This window comes from Schistocerca nitens, chromosome 9 (genome assembly GCF_023898315.1).
Source record: "Schistocerca nitens isolate TAMUIC-IGC-003100 chromosome 9, iqSchNite1.1, whole genome shotgun sequence".
Taxonomy (NCBI): Eukaryota; Metazoa; Arthropoda; class Insecta; order Orthoptera; family Acrididae; genus Schistocerca; species Schistocerca nitens.
In genome coordinates, this window is record NC_064622.1 from 388,188,305 (window position 1) to 388,202,322 (window position 14,018).

The 14,018-nt window shown below is 39.6% G+C and overlaps 1 protein-coding gene across 1 annotated transcript in view; it reads left to right on the forward strand.

Annotated features, from left to right (window-relative positions):
- Positions 1-14,018, forward strand: part of LOC126203691 (WASH complex subunit 2) — a 194,312-nt gene that overhangs the window by 62,347 nt on the left and 117,947 nt on the right. The window contains exons 8-10 of the mRNA XM_049938060.1: positions 6,298-6,495; positions 8,485-8,620; positions 13,774-13,907. Of these exons, the coding sequence (XP_049794017.1) occupies positions 6,298-6,495; positions 8,485-8,620; positions 13,774-13,907 (468 nt within the window). The remainder of the gene's footprint in view (positions 1-6,297; positions 6,496-8,484; positions 8,621-13,773; positions 13,908-14,018) is intronic.

Below are 14,018 nucleotides of genomic sequence, written 5' to 3' on the forward strand. Positions count from 1 at the left end.
AGAGTTTAATGTAATACACGTGTGATTCAAATTGGTTCACTCTAGAAAGGGCCTAATCTCACTGTCTGCATCTGTAATCTTCATAAAGTTGTGCACCCAACCCGGATTATTCAAAAGGGTCGACATAATAGAGACCTTAAAAAGCCCAGGCTGAGCACAGCTTTGGTGAACCTAGAATTCCTTAGCTGAGGGCTAATTTATTGCAGCAGTCCTCTAATACTGTGAACCCTACCGTATTTACTCGAATCTAAGCCGCACTCGAATCTAAGCCGCACCTGAAAAATGAGACTCGAAATCAAGGAAAAAAAATTTTCCCGAATCTAAGCCGCACCTGAAATTTGAGACTCGAAATTCAAGGGGAGAGAAAAGTTTTAGGTCCCACCTCCAAATCGAAACAAAGTTCGTCTAATTGTAATATGAGACACAATTTAGGTCGAATGAATGACGATACAGCTGCAGTAGTTTGGTTCGAGTCGTAAGCTTAGCAGTTAAGCTTTACCAGGTAGACATTGCTATGCGTCAGGAGCTCCGTCCGTATTTATACGGGTACCCTTCCTTTTCACGTGCTTCGTCTGGTTTGAATTGATTGCTTATTTTTCTTTGATCTGATAAGCGCCGTTTTCTTTGTTATAGGTGTTTACGTCACTCTAAGCTGAAAATGCATTACTGTACTGTGTCATGCATTGTTTGTCGCATTCTGATTGTGCGTGTTTACGGCTTGTCGCTGCTCACGGCATGGCCTGCTTTGGTGCGCGCTACCGCCGCTTACAAATAAAAAAGAGAGAGGAATCGTCTCATTAGCGAAACACTTGTTGTTACTTACACTACTGCTTTCTTTGATAATGATCAACAAGAACCAAATAATAGACTGCGTATGATAGATGATGTTCTGAACGAAATTTTAACGAAAATTTTTCTCTGTTTGAAAATCTTTGCAGGCGGCTTTTTAGTTCATTACATTCTGCACAGAAATTAGTCATCTTAGATTTAAAAATCTAGTCAATTGCCGTGCTTCATTTCTGACTGTATCACTATTAGGCATAAGAATAATACGAATATAAACATTACATGATATGTATATTCTTCCGGGTTTGCTGTTGTCTCACTCTAGTTTCGTAGTTTATTAGGCAGACAGGATTTAAATGAGGTAGTAGCAAACACTAAACAATACATGGCAAAATGTTTATATTCGTATTATTCTTATGGTGAAGAGAATACTGCATGTGATTCACAATTCATAAAAGTTCCTATTAGCAACCATCTCTTCTCACAGGTAGGAAAAAATTCAGAACGCAGAGTTGGCCATATTGACAAACATCCCAAACAGTCTTGCCAGTCGCATTTTTGTAGTACATTGAAATGCAGCTACATTCGAAGATGAACAATACGGAATTTGTATTTACTTCGTTGGATAATGTACCAAAATGCAGTGGTCGAAACTCGGGGCGGAGGAAAAAGGCTCGTCTTCAACCTTCTTTTTTTTTTTTAAATTTATTTACTGACGCAGAGGTTTTGGTGCCAGTATTTATCTTTGTGCCTACAAATCATGCCTTTGTGGCGCTACATATATTCGACGGCAGAAGTTAGTTGTGGCGGCACCCACCAACATTTTTCAGAACTCCCGCTTGCTTTGCACTCGATTCTAAGCCGCAGGCGGTATTTTGGATTACAAAAACTGGAAAAAAAGTGCGGCTTAGATTCGAGTAAATACGGTAAGTACTCTTCAGCAATGACTGTGAGTGTCGTAGTGTAATGCTTTGATTCCTGGAGAAATGGGATGACGATTTAGCTGTCTGGATTGCAAGAATGGTACAAAATTCTGTAAAAACTCATCAACATTAAAGTATACCTCTGATGCATTGAGTGGTTGTTAAAAGTTACGTCATTAGGGGGGAGTCTGTGGGGCTGCTGTTGCATCTTAATGATGATCATCCTTCTCTGTGTCTGTTCAGTGTGGGTTTATATGCTGTGTTTGATCTTTTTGTCAACAAGACATTACTCCAAAATCTCCCTTCATTTCAAAGCAAACTATAGATAACAACAAAGAAATAGAAAAAATTTCACCCTTGTACCAAAATATGTTCTTAATAATGAAAAGAGAAGCAAAATGTGAAAAGTTGACACCACTGTATGTTCAAAAAGCCTCATAGAAAATAACAAGCAAAGTGTTGCCACAAGAAAGGCTTTGAAGTGAAACGTCAGTGAAGGTCTTTTCAGTGTTGAGTAAGGTTGTAATCTTCGAAGGGTACAACAAACATAATTTCAGTAAAAGTGGTGATGTGACCTGTTGCAATTTCTTCTGTGTGATAGCTTTGGTTCATCACGATACAAAGGTGTGATAAAATACCTCACATATTTTGGGATACATTATGGAGACTGCAAATCCCCAGAAAGAGACTGAGATATGGTATATTTTTCCAGTTTATGGGTCAGGAGAATACCAATATGTCTTTTGAAACTACAGTAGGATCTTACTTGTCCAGCTCACTGTTAAAGGTATTGAATTTAGAATCTGTAATATCTTAAGAGTGCTTTGACTATATGTAACTTCACACTTATTGGACATAGACCAAGAACTGGTTTTCAGTAAAGAATCTTAATTTCCAACCCAAATTTTACACTTACCACATTGTTGGTATAGATAATTTTAGAATATTAAAAGCACACACATCACATGAAAAGCCATTCTTCCGTTGCTTTATCTGTGAATGAAAGTGAAGAAATCTTAATGTGTAATACAATAGAGTACTGCTGAATGATATGTCATTGCATTTCTTTTGTGCCTCCTTTTCCTGTTTTGCTGTGGAGTTGGCATATTATCTGGGTTTTGGCAATTTTAGTAACAGTTTGTGACCAGTGCCCTTCCTGATGCCCTCCTTCCACCCCTCCCCAGATGGAATCTGCATACCCCATCTGTGTTTAGAGAATACCTCATGTTTAAGTGTGAGAACATTTTCTAAATATTTCTGTAGTGTTTATGGGGTGGGACATGAGTACCATCTCATCAGCCCTCATTGTTAATCCCTAAGGAAGATTCAATTTTTGTCAAGCTCACTTCCCTGAATCCTGGAAGTAGCACGTTGGGTAGGCCATACATCATTGCATTTGACACGTCAATAGGGCATTAAGTACTTATGAAAAGTATTCTCTGCAACCTACTTTACAGTGATTTGCTGAGTACATGTGTAGATGCTATTACTGTTCAGCATTTTATTTTGGTGAAACTACCAACCAGTTGCCTGAATAGATGAAAAAGCACTAATGTTTGTAGCTATTTCACTGAATGGTGTAACTACTTTAAACTGTTCCTCAGCTTCTCCTACTTTCCCACAACTCTTTTGTCTCCATCCACTTGAGGTTACTGAATCTAAAATAGTATATATCTCACAGACTTTTAGAAGTACAAACCTTTTGTGCACTTGGAGCAGAGGTGCTCAATATATATTTCTGCAATCTATAGTTATGCCATTTAGACATTTAGGATCATTCATTTATTCATCTATCCATTGTGACCTGTAGATTTGATCAAAAAGGGGAACCTTCAGGAGAGTGTAAAGAATCAGGGTATACATTACAAAAGACAAGAAAACCATAGAAACTTGAGCTGCGTATGGTACTAATAATAAACCATTACTGTAATGCTTAATGCTATTCATACTTATGTCAGCTAAATTCCATGAAGGAAATTAGAAAGAAAGCTGCTACTTTAGGAAAAACGATTTGTGGCTCTTTAGGTGCACTAAGTAACTGCTGTTTACCTCCTACTGATAGCTTGATAATTACTTGATTATATTAGTATTTCTTAAAGGAAATAGTTACCTAAATCAGTAATACATTCCTACTTATGATGCAGCTTTACAATGAACACAGGTACTTTCTATGAAGCTAACAGAGCTTTTAAATTCCTGAATCTAGTTGTTAGGGATATTTGTAGAAAGAGAGCCTGCCTGCTTAGCTGAGTGGTAATGTGATTGCCTACCATGCAGTGGGTCTGAGTTTGATTCTCGGCCGTGTTGGAGATTTTCTCCACTCATGGACTGGGTGTTGTGTTGTCCTCCTCATTATCTCATCATCATTACCTACAGGCAAGTCACCAATTTGGCGTCACCTGAAATAAGACTTGCAACCCTGTGGCTGAACTCCACTGGTTGGGGCCTCCCAGCCAACAATGCCACTTGATAATTTTTTTGTAGAAAAAGAGAGAAATCAGATATGTTTTTAATTTTCGTCTGAATTGATAGGGATTCCAAAATTAAAGCTTTATCTTATATAGAAGCTTGCTGAATACATTTACAGCAGAGTATGCAATTCTATTCTTTACTGTAGACAAGGAAGCAAAACCTACCATCAAATGCCAACTCCTGTTGCCAGTTGGCAGTTGATGGTTGGAGTGCTGACACATTATCTGCATATCCAGTTATGCTGATAACTGATGTGATATATATAGGTATCATATCAACCCGTACCACATCAACAACAGCCTGGAGATGGCGCAATGAAGCATTGAAACTGGTTGCAACAAAATAAAATCAAATCATAAGGATGGCTGTAGGTGTTTTATTTTGTCACAACAGACTTGTATTGTCTGGGGCTCTTATAATCCTGCTGGATGTATCAGTGGATCACTCAATATAGTTATGCACATGTCTGGTGAGGTTGCCAGGTGCAGCAGAATATATCTGCCAGCACCAGGTCACATGGCAAAGTATACATGACAGATTAAAGGGCTGCTGCAGCCTCGCTTGTCAACCAGCCGACATTTACAGCAGGCCATCTAATTTATCTATTGAGGACAACCCGGTGCTACATGGTTTTCTCCTCAACTGTGATTTGGACTTCGTTGTTACCTAGTGACGAAACATGGCTAGTTCATGGATTTATCTGTCAGCCTAATGCAGGACTGTCTTTATGTACCATTCAACCAATCGTTGTGTTTTCAGTGAACGAACTGAATGTATATAGGTGCACTGAGAGCATGGTTTGTATCCCAGTTTTCCAGTAGAACCTGTGGGCAGTGTTCTCTAGCTCTGGTGTGTGCATTCTTCAAGAAATATTCAGAATACTGTATTGCCCACATGGTATCCATCTCCAGATTTCTTTCGTTTTGTGTATTTCCAGAAGAGTCTGGGACTATTACTTTCTGTGATTTAATTGTAAGTAAGTTGCGCTAAATAAAATTGGTGTTGTTGAAGAAGTAGACTCATAACAGCAACAAATACTGTCAAGCAGTGAATATATTGGGGAGTGATAGTTAGAATGAGTAACTATTTATTACTTGAATAGACCCTGAATTGGCAGCATGATGCTGAGTGCACCCTGTTCCAGTCCTCTCACCAAGGAATAATCCCTGGAAGTACTGGGAAATGAACCTGCATCATAGTCAGACATGCTGAACACTTTGCTACGGAGATGAGTCAGCAAATATTAGTCTTTTGATAGTCCTTTAAAGGCATTGGAACACCATTTATGTAGGTTAAGAACAAGAGTGAGCCCAATACTCATGCTTGTGGGACCCACATGCTATAGTCTCCTATCTAACATATGGCTACAGTCTGTCTGAGAGACCCTCTGCTTTCTGTTATGAAGGTAATACTCCACTCATGCAAAAGGGAGGACATTATTGCCATAAGGATGTCATACCATGATGTACCAACTCACTGATTTGTTCATACTGCTTCTCTGTGAGAAAATTAACTGTATTTTTTAAAATGAGAATGGTTTATCTTGGTCCTGACCAAATAGTTTAAAATTCTAAGACATGTGAAGTTAATATCAATTCATACCTCTTTTTAGCTAGTGGTGGTTCCCTCTCATCATGGGTCTGAGTGACCGGCCCTTCCTTCTTGATATTTCCCAACATATGCGTCTCTCCTCCTCGAGGAAGGAACTGATAGTTCTACAAGCTAGAATTCCGTTATCACTTTTATTTTTATATGTGTCTTTCAAGAGTACTAAACATTTTGTCTCCTGTAGTTAAATGATGACCAGCAATTTTGTCTCTTAATTTATTATGAGTAAATAATAAAGAGTTTTCTTCTCATAGTGGCCAATCATAGTTCACTCATGTGGACTCGTAAGGAGTGCTGCACTATCCTTGAAGTCAAGATAGATGGAGAACCCTTCAGAAGTTTCATTTCCTTCATTTTTGTCAAAAAATTGGGAAAACTTTTAGATTAATAGAATCATTCACACAGTGCTGTTTATTGGTTATTCAGTTTTTCTTTTGGTGTTGTGTGACACTGTTAATTCAGCTAAAATTGTGATCTGTACTAAAATAATATTAGTTTTACTTGCCAGGTAATATGTTCCTTCCCCCGCTTGAAGATAATGATGATGATGATGATAGTGAAAATGATGTGCTGTTTGGCAAGAATGCAAAATATTCTGCTGGGAGTGGCCTTTTTGATGATTTAGGTGACTGGAACCAAAAGAGCACTGAACCTGAATCATTATGGGATGAACCTGAAAGTAAGAAAAATCAAAAAACAAATGCAGGCAAGTACCTTATCAGTCTGTAAATTATCTAGTATCTTTTGTGACCTAATGAAAATAAGAAAAACCCAGAGCTGTTTTATTAATTTAGGCGACTGTGGAAGTACAACATAGAGCTTTGTTTAGTGGATAATAACACTGATAGTCTAGTTTTTGATTGATGGAAAAAATGGATTTACTTTGCAGTGCAGAGCTGAAATGAAGTGACTTTTGAATTTTAAAGGAAGATAAAAATACAGCGAAAGGAAGGAATAACTTCTACAGATGATACAGCATGTTTTTCCCTTCCCTTAGTCATTGGTTCTTAGCTCAGCCTGCTGAAACTTGCTTACATTACTGATTGTTTAATTTACACTCGGTAAATCATGCCAGTACCCTGTGCAGTATTTCAATATCAGTTTGTAAGGACTCTTTGGTTTGGCTATATGCCATGTTTTTAACAGTTTAAAAAAATTTGCCACTGAAAACTAACAACACTCTGTAATTCAGATACAAAATACAAGCGTGATATTCATTATTAAATCTGTTTTTCCCATGTATGCTATTAATATCATAGCTCTCTTGTAAATTGTCTGTTCTGGAGGTATATATTAAGGTGAAGACTGGGTAGTTATGTCTCATATGTACTTCCAATCCTGCAAATTGATATGGAAGTAGAGGGAAAGTAATTAAAATTGTGAGGAATACGTATAGTATGGTTGCTGTATGGGGTCATAATTTTAAGTTTTATCACATCTGCTAACAAACTGTGAGGGTTGGATGAAAAGTAATGCCTCTGAATTTAATTGAAAACTCGTAAAGCTTTTTAAATAAAACATATGTTATTAATATTTTACATCTTTATTCTTAATGTCTACATTTTTACAGCCCTCTGCCGATAGAGGGCTTCGAATTGTAGCGTCTGATGTGGAGCTGTGTAATATAACTACTTTGGTGAGTGAGAAACTGTGTGCTGTAATGGAGTTTTGAATTCGAAGAGTTTGTCCATGCATGGAGCACCCTCTCCTTCAGAATGACAATACCAGACCACACACGAGCATTGCGGCACACTGCACTCCGTCTTCAGGCCACAAGTGGCCCATTGGGACCATCCGACCGCCATGTCATCCTCAGCTGAGGATGCGGATAGGAGGGGCGTGTGGTCAGCACACCGCTCTCCCGGTCGTAATGATGGTTTTCTTTGACCGGAGCCGCTACTATTCGGTCGAGTAGCTCCTCAGTTTGCATCACGAGGCTGAGTGCACCCAGAAAAATGGCAACAGCTCATGGCGGCCCGGATGGTGACCCATCCAAGTGCCAGCCACGCCAAACAGCGCTTAACTTTGGTGATCTGATGGGAACCGGTGTATCCACTGCGGCAAGGCCGTACGAGTATTGCGACATCTGCAACAATTGCCGTGGGTTCTCTGTCATCAGTCGTCCTCCATACAGTCCCAATTTGGCCCCATCCAGTTTTCATCTGTTTTCAAAACTTAAGGAAACCTTTGAGAACTTCACTTTGATAGTGATGAAGCATTGCAAGCAGAATTGAAGGTGTGGCTCCGTCAACAAAGTCAAACATTCGAAAGTGATGGTATCAACAACCTGGTCTCTCGGGAATAATGTGTTTATCGCCAGGGTGACTATGTTGAGAAATAAATGAGTAGACACAAAGAATAAAACATGTAGAGTGTTAATAACTTTTTAAATAAGATAAAGATTTAAGAGGATATGAAATTTAATGTGGATAACCCTCCCCCCTACCCACCATTTCCGCCTAATGCACATGGATGGTTTTATACCATCACTACATGACAATGGGACAGACTTTCTCTGTAATCAGCTCGTGAGTTGTGTGCATGATTGGTGTCTGGACATGACAAATGTCAGCTTTATACTAAGATAAAGGTGTTCCAACAATGAGTAATTATGCCCATTCATAACTGAGTTTATGGGCATTCTGTACCATAAATGACCTTCTTCATTAATTCATTATTTTTTGTGTATCTACAGAATCGGATTTTAAACCGACTGCTAAAGGAGAGGAAGCTACTTTTGCACAAAGTAAAGCAGATGATTTATTTGGTAATGATTTAGAAGAAGACCTTTTCTCAACTAAACCATCACCCACAGTGAATAAGCCATCAGCGTAAGTACATAACTTTTTCTTGCACTTAAATCATTAACAATTTTATGTTGACTGGAAACATTGTGTTTGTCAGTCAATAATGAGCCATATGTTCCTTGCACATTGCTGTCATTGTTTATTTCAATTTCATTAGTTAATAACTGTGCTGTAATCAGAGTGAATTTTTCACTCTGCAGCAGAATGTACGCTGATTTGAAACTTCCTGACAGATTAAAAGTGTGTGCCATACAGGGATTCAAACATAGGAGCTATTTCAAATTCTGACAGTTGAGTCACGATCTGGAATACTTTATTAATCTGCCAGGAAGTTTCATTTATGTTGTAAGATGACTTGTTTCGTGAGAAGTGTTCTCATACGATCTTTGTGAACTCAAATTGGAGTTCCTGGAGGGAAGATAATATTCCTTTTGTGAAACACTATTGAGAAAATTTAGAGAACTGGCATTTGCAGCAGACCACAGATAGATTATACTGACACCTACATATATTTCACATAAGAACAACAAAGACAAGATGGGAGAAACTGGAGCTTATACAAAGGCATATAGACAGTCTTTTCCTGTCGCTCCATTTTCGAGTGGAACAGAAAGGAAATGACTACTAAGGCATGAAGTACCCTCCGCCATGCTCAGTATGGTGGCTTGTGGAGTATTTATGTAGACGTAGATGTAGACCCACTAGTTTTTGCAATGCCACAAGAGCATGATTAACAGCAGTGAATTTGTGTATTATAAACATTTTTCACACCAGTTACACTCGCATGAATGTGAAGTTTCTTGTTTATTCCTTTTCCAAACATTATATCAGTATTATTTATAAGCTCAACCACAATATAAATACCTGGAGGGAATAAAATACCCTCACCAGGTCCTTCTCAGTTCAACAATCCACTATCTTAGATGTCAGTCTCTGCCTCTCAGATGGCTCCATAAATACCGGGTGATCAAAAAGTCAGTATAAATTTGAAAACTGAATAAATCACAGAATAATGTAGAGAGAGAGGTACAAGTTGACACACATGCTTGGAATGACATGGGGTTTTATTAGAATAAAAAAAAAAAAAAAAAATACAAAAGTTCAAAAAATGTCCGACAGATGGCGCTTCATCTGATCAGAATAGCAATAATTAGCATAACAAAGTAAGACAAAGCAAAGATGATGATGTTTACAGGAAATGCTCAATATGTCCACCATCATTCCTCAACATTAGCTGTAGTCGAGGAATAATGTTGTGAACAGCACTGTAAAGCATGTCCGGAGTTCTGGTGAGGCATTGGTGTCGGATGTTGTCTTTCAGCATCCTTAGAGATGTTGGTCGATCATGATACACTTGCGACTTCAGGTAACCACAAAGCCAATAATCGCACGGACTAAGGTCTGGGGACCTGGGAGGCCAAGCATGACGAAAGTGGCGGCTGAGCACACGATCATCACCAAACGACGCGTCTAACAATATGGGGTGGAGTGCCATCCTGCATAAACATCGTAAGTTCCAGCAGGTGTTTATCAGCCTGGCTGTAACTTATCGGTGTACCTCTCACCCGTCACGGTAGCAGTTACAAAACCAGAATCACGCATTTTCTCGAAGAAAAAAGCCCAATAATGGTAGATGTGGTAAATCCAACCCATACCATGACTTTCTTGTTGTGCAATGTAGTTTCCACGACAGTTCTAGGATTTTGGGTAGCCCAAATTCTGCAGTTGTGGGCATTGACAGACCCTCGGAGCGTGAAATGAGCTTCATCGGTCCACAACATGTTACTCAACCAATCGTCATCTTCCGCCATCTTTTGAAACTCCCACACCGCAAATGCCCTCCGCTTCACTAAATCGCCAGGTAACAGTTCATGATGCCAATGGATTTTGTACGGATAGCATCAGAGGGTATACCTAAGTGCCAACCACACAGTAGTGTATGGAATGCCGGTGCGACGTGTGACTGTACGAGTGCTGACTTTCCCGTGCATAGACGAACCCGCTACAGTCTCCATTTCTTCCTGAACTGTCTCAGCAGCATTACGCCTTGTGCTCGGTCAGCCACTATGGGGTCTATCGTCTAAACAACCCATGGCTCCGAACTTCGAAATCATTCTCGTCATAGCTGCATTTGTCAATGGACCTGTACCTGTTCGAATCCTCTTCCTATGGCGATAGGATCGTAACGCTGAACTAGCACATTCCCCAGTCTGATAATACAGCTTCACTAAAAGCGCCTTTTCAGGTAATGTCAACATGCTGGTGCATCTGATTCTCTCTCTAATTACAGTTCCTTTTATACACAATTATCATGCGCAGTCAATGACGTTTTGCTGTCCAGCACAATCTGTCGGACATTTTGTGAACTTTGTTCTTTTTTTTTGGTTCTATTAAAACCCCATGTCATTCCAAGCGTGTGTTTCAATTTTTACCCCCCTAACCACATTATTCCGTGGTTTATTAAGTTTTCAAATTTATACTGACTTTTTGATCACCCGGTACATCTACATTGAGTATGCCAGCCAATAACAATACTTCCACTTTGACAACTGTCACCCATTCCACGTCAAAAAATGTCTTTCTTTACAGCCTCTCCAACCCTGGATGCTTTATGTGCAGTGGAAAGTAGGAGCTGTTGCAATATATCAATAATCTTCCTAAAGCCTTTATTAACATACAGTATCCTATCCAGCTCATCCATAAACAGATCTCCTGTGATGTCTCCTCCTCTGACACCAGTAAACTTGTTAACTAGCGACCAAGCAGGATTCCTTTGATCACCCAGTATCATCCTGGCCTTAAAAAGCTCACCTACATCTGTTTCCAGGGCTTTGACTACTTCTTGTTGTGCATTGAGATGAGGAATATCCTACCACAATCCTTGTGATTGACACAGGTGTAATAACAGTCCCATGCACTCGTCCACCCATCCTACCGCAGTCCAGTCACAGGCATTTCCTATCTTATAAAAGACAGGGCCATGTATGAAAGCAGCCATGTTATTATATCAGCTATGATGCGATTACTGTGCAGCATCCTATGTGGGAGTGACAAGTAACTAACTGCCTACTCGCATGAGTGGACACTGCCAAACTTGATGATGCAGTTGACGAAAATGCTGAACACCACAATAGAAATTACTTCAACAGCTGCTACCCTACAAGAGCCATTTGGATGTTTCCTTCCAGCGCTAGTTTTACCGAACTGTGCAGACAGAGATTCTCTCTCCAGCGTATCCTGTACTCTCGAAATGCCTCTTCCAAGAACGTCTCCTAATCCCTTCTCTCTTTCTCTCCCCTCTGCTCCCCTCCCCTCATCCACCCTCTCCTCCCTGCACCTACCCTCTCCTCCCCTCATCTACCCCCTACTCCCCTACCTTCCCCTCAACTCGACTCCTCCCTCCCCCTCACGTCTTCTCCCATCCCATCCCCTCATGTCTGCCCCCGCCCCCTCCCCTCATGTCTGACCCCGCCCCCTCCCTCACGCCCATGTCTGCCCCCGCCCCTTACCTCACGCCCATGTCTGTGCCCGTCCCTCTGGAATGGGGAAAGGTTAGTGCATTTCTGACCAAATCTCAAGGTGCTGTTGTTAATGACACAAACCTTTCCATTCTGGAAAGCTATAGGATCCTCTCAGAAACCTCCTAGATTTATTAAGTGTCTATTTCAACAGCAACTTTTTGTGGAAATTTCAGATGCATGTGTAAGAAATTGGAATTTAATGTCAGAATTTTTGTGAATTCTGCCAGTATTTTTCTGTAAGCTAAGTGAGAAGGTAATACATCCACCATGTCCCCAATTTGATTAATCTGTAAGGTAGAGCTGCTTGTAATGTGTTACTCATTAGTTTCTCAAAGAGGTGACTTGCTTGTGCGAATGGATGGTATCACTTTTGCCTGGACGAGCTAAACTATTAGATCTGTGTATTGCCTCAGTCTGAAATTCCATTAAAGACAACCTCATTACGTTCCTGAATTAATAGTTTTGTTGGCCTCATCCAGTCATATATTTGATTTTCAGGGCTGTGTGTTTCTTCCTTATGCAGTATATTTCTTCAGGTAAGCTGTGGGGTGTAATGGAAGCCACAGTTAGTGTGATTGATTTGCTTTTGCAGTGCAGTTCTGTGTGTCTTATATTCCAGTGCCATAACAGACTACTTTTCCCCCATGCTTGCTGTTTGTATATGACGACAGTTTTATGTTGTGACAGTCTTTCTGTTCATGATTATTGTCTCTAGTGAGCACAAATTGACTTGTCTGCAGTACAGCGGTTTTTTTTACCTGTCTCAAGTGGAACTTAATAAATGTTGTTATGGATAAATAATTTTAATGACCATGGCATTGTATCCTACTTACATCCTGTTGTTACTGACTAGCTGTTTCCTCAATACTGGCACTATGTCTACAATCTGGTGCAATGTTGTCCCATCCTATTGATGTGCTCTATATCTCAGTTTGATGGTTTACAAGTATTGCTGTTTGCAAGTGCTCACTAAACTGTACTCCCTGCTCATGGGTACAAAACAGCAATTCTTGTTCTTTTTTACTGCTTGCCTTGGATTTGAATACTTGTTGAAAGCGTGTGTAATTTTTTGATGTCCACATCATGGTTCCATGTTGCATATACTTACCATTAGTTGTATCCCAAATTGTAAATGCACTGGAAAGTGTTTTTATCCTCTAATAATATTGATGAATTACTGTAATCAGCATCTGTGTTCAGTTCCACTTGAACAGCTATTACTGCAAGTAGTTGAGTGTCCTTTACGTTCAGGATGAGAACTGCTATTTTTTCCAAAAATGTTTCTTAACTGAACCAAAGAGCAGGAAAAGACATTATGCGGGAGTGGGATCTTCCTACTTGATGTTAGAGACCCCTTCCTCACGCCATTCTCCATCTATTATGTGGTTGATGAACATATTGTAAGGCATTAGCATGAACACTATAAGGAACAGATCCAAAGGTTGAAAAATTGTAGATGTGCATAGGGGAGTAAATAAGCGAAATCCTACATACTTTCCTTGGGAATGAAAGAAGTGAAAGTTTGGGAATAATGTTGAAAAACATATTCAAGATGTACATTAAATAATGCTGGTTGATTTATCACTTGATAATGTTTAAACTATAGCAATGAATGTACCTACCTTGTTTTTTAATTATGAAGTTGCCCTCTTGCAGTGCAAATATGCCAGCTGGAGGTCAGAAATCAGTGCCAGTAGTTGACACTCGGAATGTGCAGCCTAAAGTTGAGAAAAGTGCTCCACTACTTTCTGAAACTTCAGGGCTCTTTGATGATCTGTGGGATGCATCAGGTAAAAGAAAAAAGAACTTTACTTTCAGTGTACATTAAACATATGCATTTCTCTGTTGTAACACAAATTACTTTGAAAATATGTTTTCTCAACATCATAACTGTTCTGAAA